The sequence below is a fragment of the Protobothrops mucrosquamatus genome, unplaced genomic scaffold (genome assembly GCF_001527695.2).
Source record: "Protobothrops mucrosquamatus isolate PMUCROS unplaced genomic scaffold, P.Mucros_1.0 scaffold_243, whole genome shotgun sequence".
Taxonomy (NCBI): domain Eukaryota; kingdom Metazoa; phylum Chordata; class Lepidosauria; order Squamata; family Viperidae; genus Protobothrops; species Protobothrops mucrosquamatus.
The window spans coordinates 351,416-358,470 of NW_015386319.1; the positions used below are offsets into that span (position 1 = coordinate 351,416).

Genomic DNA, 7,055 nt, shown 5'->3' on the forward strand with positions numbered 1-7,055 from the left:
TTTTTAAAAAAAAAAAAAAAAAAAAAAAAAGAACTATGTCACTGCTGTTCAGTTTTAAAACAGGGAAAAACATAAACAAAAAATATGCATAGGCAGCTCGTGGGTTGTATGCGTCTCCTGGTAGCCTCTGCTACTGTCCTATTTAGATACACTTACTGCCCACTCCTGATATTCTGCCAATTGGTAGCTTGGATGCTGCTGTAGAGCATTACATGCCAAAACAATTAGACACAAAGATAGTCGTCGTCCCCCGCCCCCGGTGCCATCACTCTGCTTAACACTTAATTCCCACAGCACTGTCTCATTTCTCATCTTTTTTCCTCTTCTCATTTTTCCTACTATCTTCTATTGATTTCTTATGATTTATCAATTATTGTTGTTTGTAACTTATGATTAATGATTGTAATTATGTTTATGACCTATGACTTGCTGTTCATATGTACACTGTGAGCTTATGCACCCGAGACAAATTCCTTGTGGTGTCCGATTACACCTCGGCTCTTTTATGACTCATGGACTTCAACTCCCAGAATTCCTGAGTTGAAGTCCATGAGTCATAAAAGAGCCGAGGTTGCCTACCCCTGCACTTGGTCAATAAAGAATTCTCTTCTCCTCTCCTCACTTCTGTAGCACACACAAACTTCAGCACTTGACATTACCTATTTTCTTTTTCTGCTGTCGGCCAGCTGATTCTGTAATTGTTTCCTTCTTTTTTTCCACTATAGAGATTAGACAACACAGTCAGTTATTTTCATTTCAATTCTTCCTTAAAAAGCCACCTTTCTTCTCATTGCTTTGCACCCACACCAAAAATCTAAAGATATTATGAGTAGTTTATGGGCGTATATAAGTGGAAATCTGTAAATAAATGTGTGCCTCATCTACCTGTGCAATTCAGAGGATAGCAGGAAGACCAATTTCCCCCACCCAGAAAAGCTTCCCAGTCTTCTAATTATAGCAGAAAATGAAAGACTGAAAAAATAACATGCTATGGGAACGCCTGCTTTGCCAAAATCAGTTTATCTTGCAATGAATTATAATTTGCAAGCACAATTGGTCTTACTGAGGGAAAGAGATGAAACTTGCTCAGAATATTCTCTTCTATTGGAAGTTTGCTCATTTTCAGGGAAATAAATGTGCAGGTTCAGAATCAGGCTTCCTGCGTATTTTATGGGTTTTATAAGAACATCCCATATTTATTTTTTGAAAGAATTGCATTGTAAGGTCCTGCCTCAGCTGTCTACTTAGGAAAGCATGACTCTTGAAACAAGCGTTATTTCAAAAGGATCTTTTACTGAATGAAAATGTTTGCAGTTTCTGCACAAATCGTTAGCCTAATTTCCAATTGTTCAAATCCCATCCCAAAACTCCAGTCCATCAGGAGCTGGCTTGATGGTATTATGGGAACTCCCAAGACGAGAAGGTGATAACAAGTTGTCTTCTTGGCGCCTGACCTTGTCTTCTTGGCGCCTGACCTAAGCTGAAACTGGCGGAAAAGGAGTCCATCCAGATGGCCCTGATGGCCCATTCCCCCTCCCTTTTGATCCAATTCATCAAAGGGAAAGCAACAAATTCTTCAAACCCCAAATAGCCATCCCCCTCCCCTCGGAATGACAGCATTCCGAAAGAGATCTGATATACATATTTGCATTTACAGTTGCCATTTCTGTATGGATTACGCCTGTTCAATTTCATATAACAGAAAATTGTGAGAAAGAAGAATCTTTACTGATTTGGGAGAAAATTAACTAATCTTCCAATTGTTTTTAATATGACTGCAGGTTTCATAAATACTTGCAGGCACTGTTGCTTGGTATATATATATTAAAAACTATCAAATTACAGATGTACAAATCTTGGGAGTTACCATTCATATTGATAGGTTGGGGGAGAGAAAATTATTCCTGAGAGCTCAAAATACATCCAAACTGTCATTCTAATGTTCACCTTGCTTACAGAAGTTTCTTTTCTACTTCATTTTGGATCAAAGAGTCCCAGTTAATTTGCAAATTTTTGCATAAACTCATTTGTAAGATGTACAAATCCAGAATATGCATAAAATTGCAGAGTTTATATGCCAGCTAGCTAGCTAGCTTTGCTAGCTATTGTTTTATTTACCATTCCTTTGCAACATGTATCTCATTTGGGGAGCACTGGCTGCTGGGGTTATTGTATATAGATCACAAACCAACCACAAAGATCTCTAACTACAACTCAGTCTAGCAAAAAATGTAACTCAGCCTTACATAAGAATGTAAACAAAAAGATGTAGGCAGGCAATTTAGCTTAAGTTGGATACACTATTTGACAGCCATTTTTGTATAATTCAGTCATCCCCCCCAAAAGTGGATTACGAATTCTTAGTGTCTTTTATTATCATCTATGTCAGGGGTGTCAAACTGCTGGCCCGCAGGCCGGTTTCATCATATCGAAGCCACGCCCACCCCATTGCCAGCAATGCAAAAAGAGTTGCAATAGGTCATGATACGACACATCACGTGATGTGGCAAGTTTGACACCCGTGATCTATGTAATCAATCCTGTGATGTATTATTTTTAACTGGAAACATCCATTCTACTTTGCACTGTACTTTCTCAATTAATTATAACACTTATTCACATTACTTAATATCAGCAGTAGCAGTTGAGGATGAAAAGGATTCCAAGGTTGCCAAACCTAAATTGTAAATTATACCAACAATATCTACAGTATTTATTGGAGTGAATTTATAATGCCATAAATTCGTTTTACCTATTCTATAGGATAAAATATTTCATGCTGTTATTGATTTATTCTGTTATTAAAATTTAAAATTATATCTATTATTCTCTTGAGCAGCTCAAAAAATACAGTAAATAGAGTGGCTAGATTGATTTAATATATAAAAATATAGCCACTGTATGCACTGAAGTGAGCTACAATTTATAAAACCTTAAGCCTTTCAATAAAAATTGCTAGTCAGAAAAGGTGCTGTTAAGCTCCTTCAGATTCACATTCCTCCTACAATGTCTCCATTCACAGAGGGATTCTGCTTTAATACATAACACAAATCAATATCCTTTTCAAGAAACACTTATTAGTCTCACATGAAACTATTACAGTATAATTACTATAATACTATAGTATTGTATTAATCACAATTAAAGATCATAAAAATATATTTGATTTGATTTGAACTAATATAGGAAGCATATCTCAACTTAGTATTTGAGTTATGATAAGACTAAATTTAGCATTTATTTGCAAACATACTCACATTTTTTACTCTGTTTCTCCACTTCCGCTTTCAGTCTTTTATACTTATCTGTTCTATACACCAGAACCCATGTTATGCCTGAAATAAACATAAGACAGAAAAAGATGTACAACAACTGGGCAAGAACACAAAAATCTTCAGACCAGTGGGTTCTATCACTGGGGCAGAATATCTAAAGCATTTTTTTTTTGCATTTTGATTAATTGGGGTTTGCCCATTTCACCACTTAAAACATTCAAAGTCTATTCTCATAATTTAAAACTCAACTCTGTGCCTTCTACTTTTGGACTGCAGCTAGCATTCTGCAATGTAAAGCCTGATGTGGCCCTTGAACCAACATTAGTTATTCATATCTGGCATAACAAGTAATAAGAGCCTTGATTGTATAGTGAGAAGAAAGTCTCACACCTGGTTAATGTTTTATGGTTAATGTCAAGGTTCCGACTGACAAACCCAACCAAGCAAACACCTTCCAGACATTCTGATCTCTTATGGCTGCCATGGGTCCCATTCTCTGTCGGGGCTGAGGTAATGTCTTTAAACAGCCACCGCAGGCTGGCTGGATCCAACTCTGGGAGGCAGTTCTAGTCTCCTTGTTGGCTTTCTCCCTCGCAGTTCCAGGCTGACAAACCTCTCCCTCAGCTGCTCAACTGATGGGCTGCAGCAGGCCATCAGAAACCCCCACTGCATCGAGTCTTCCCACTCAGTGGCTCACTTCTCTTTCCACCTCGGGACTTGGGTGGGCTCCAGCCCCAGGGGAGAGTAGTGGGAACTCGGCTTCACCCGCCTTTGGCATCACAACCTTCTGTATCTCCTCTGCTGTCTAGTGTTGGCTCCCCGTCAACACAACCCCATCTCTCATTGCCAATGGCTCCTTTTGGCGGGTCATCATCACATGAGCTCCAAAGTCCATTTGGCCCGTGGCTTGGCCGTTCTTCGCCGGACCTATCCTGCCCATCTTCCCCCGAGTCTTCACATCTCTTCCAGAAGCTACCAGACAGGCTTGCAGGGACTCAGGACCCCTTGAAGAAATTCTTCTTAAAGGAGAGCTGGTTTAATATCAATGTTCCAACTGACAAACCGAACCAAGCAAACACCTGTGAGACATTCCGATCTCTTAATATAAAACTTTATTGAGTACATCACTTTGGCACTAATGAAAGCAAAACAGCTCTGGCAAGACTCCTCCCAAACTCATATAGTAAAAGCATTGAATCCTCCCTCTGGGTGAAGTCACGTTGCCCAACCAAGTGGAAAAATATTGTTATGAGAAAGTATCTCTAGGTTTGGCCAGACACCTGGTGTAATGTCCTTGAGTCTCACAATCTGGCTTCTTAATCTTTGAAGTCTGCATTCCAAACCTCTCCCCTCCCCCCAAGTTCGTTAGCAAGCTGAGAAATAATATTTGTCGCACCAGCAAAACCGTGCACGTTTAATTGTCATTTGCATATAAATGTGGATACTTCAATTGTGACAGTTTTGACTGAACAGAATTATATTTCTAACTATTTTTAGCTCCAAGCAATGGATCAAGGAATTCAAATATGACTATTTTAATCCTCCCTGGCGAAATAAGCCAGCCAAGGTCTGAGGTGGATGGAAGAGGCATTTCAGGTGGGCACCTCTTTCTGAAACACCTGGGAAGTCATCCAGCACCTTTCTGATTCCCTTCCCTATTCCGCTGCCCTTTCGGCTGCAATGCAAGCATCCACTTCCACTCTCTCGACGTGAAAAAAGTCGGAGCCCCTATATTTATCCCGCCAGCTTCCCGTCAGAAGTCCAAAATCTACCCTGGCATGATCATGGAATGTCAATGCCAATACTGCTTGAATTTGTACGAAGTTGCAACAAATACAATTAAAATTGGTTAAAGGAAGAAGATCCTGAACTGTAGCCACCATCCTGTTCTCCTCCCTTCTCACTTGGAGAATTATACCCTCCCTTTCCCCACTCACCCTCCGCTAACAAAGCGGTGCAGACCGAAATGAAGACAATAAGGATAGTATCAGCGAACATAGTACTCATCTCGCAGATTCAGCAGCAACAGTTCCTTTCCGGAAACTAGGCCCAAACGGAAACTAGAGCATATCGATATTTACGTTCTAGAGTGCGTAACTTCTGAGTTGACCGGAACTCCCTGCATGACTATGCGCATGTCTATCTATTTGAGTTGCATTGCCACTGCGGGCGCAGGAGATCCGGGGCTCGGCTGGACTCGAGAGCAACAAAAGAAGGAGCTGTTTACAAAAGTGGGGGGAGGGGAGATGTGTGCAAGTGTGGAGGCTTGGCATCAACGAGTGAAAAGGTTCAGGAGCCTATTATATTAAGAGGATGGATGTTGGAGGTTGCAAGGCGCATGTTTTACTGCACTAGTGAAGCCGCACTTGAAATACTGGATCCAGTTCTGGTTACCATGACACAAAGAAGATGCCCCTAGAAAATGCAGAAAGGGTCTAGAAGCTAAACTTTGTCATGAATGGTTAAGGGACATATGCCTAACCTATCAAAGAGAAGGATTAGGAAGTGATATGATAGCTGTCTTCCAGTACTTGAGGGGTTATCATAGAGGAGAGGGGACTAATTTATTTTCCAAAGGACCAAAGGGCAAGATAAGTAATGAGTGGAAACTTGTTAAAGATCCAGCCTAGAACCAAGGAGGAATTTCCTGACAGAACATTTAATTTTGCCTTTTGAAATTGGTGCTCCATCAGTGGAGGTTTTCAAGAATATGCTGGACAACCATTTGAGTGGAATGGTATAAGATCTCCTGTTTTGAACAGCAGCTTGGACTAAAAGTCCTCTGATTCTGTGTTCTGTGACTGACTTCCAGGCAGCATGATGCAATTGTCTAAGCAGATCCATCCTCACATTTTACAACAGTGGAGCTTGTCAAGGTAGTGATGTGAGGTCCCTTCCAACCCTATAATTTTACGATTCTATTGTGGAAGGAAGCGGAAAGGCGAGGGAGAAGGCAAGAGAGAAGCTGAATTTAAGAATGAGGTACAGGAAACAAAAATTTTGCAATTTCAACAATTGGATTTTTTGCAGGAAGTGACCATGTAATCTAGGGTTTCAAGATGCTGCTGAAAAACAACTTGGAGCATAGTCATATACATATACTGAATATCAGGACAGCCAATTTCAAAAGCTGTAGAGAAATATACGTAGAACTACTTGACTTTCAGTTCAAAGGGAACTCAGGAGAGTTGGAAACTTCTGAAAATAAAGATACTAGAAGTATGTTTATCTCCCATTCCAATGAGATGGGACAGTTTGCAAAACCAATGTATATGCAGTTTTAACAGTGTTAAGAGTTAAATGACCAGAATAAAAGATCTGTAATCACTAAGTTGTATTAGAAAGCAGCTATCTGCAGGAAAACAATATTGTATGGTCCAAAGAAATTTAGACTTTAAAAGGAAAAAATGTCAATAGAAAAAGGTGGGTTCATTACTAGCAGAAGATAAAAGATAGTAATAAATGAAGGTCATAGGAGTAATGACCCAAGGAGATAGTTTCGGGAACACCTGACTGTTGTGATTCCAGGAGACCAATTATACCCCATTTTTTTTTTTAAAAAAATGTTAAAGATTAATAGACTGGATGTGTGTCAAATGTGCAAGAAGGCTGATGGAGAGTCCTAAAGCATGCCCTGTTCCCTTCGCTACATTAAGATATGTGAAAGACTGGTAAACTTGCCTTATGGTACCTTATGGTATCTTGCCACATATTTCAACACTTCTGCCCCTTCTTCCTATCAAAATCTTTGATAAACTGAAATCAGAATACAGAATAAAA

General features: G+C 39.8%; 1 protein-coding gene across 1 annotated transcript in view; it reads right to left on the reverse strand.

The window, feature by feature from the left end:
• Nucleotides 1-5,404, reverse strand: part of TMCO1 (transmembrane and coiled-coil domains 1) — a 16,753-nt gene extending 11,349 nt beyond the window's left edge. Inside the window, exons 1-3 of the mRNA XM_015830430.1 lie at nt 5,213-5,404; nt 3,258-3,335; nt 660-719 (exon numbers count right to left, since the gene is read on the reverse strand). Coding sequence (XP_015685916.1) covers nt 660-719; nt 3,258-3,335; nt 5,213-5,282 — 208 coding nt within the window. The 5' untranslated portion in view covers nt 5,283-5,404. The remainder of the gene's footprint in view (nt 1-659; nt 720-3,257; nt 3,336-5,212) is intronic.
• Between the last annotated feature and the right edge of the window lie 1,651 nt (nt 5,405-7,055).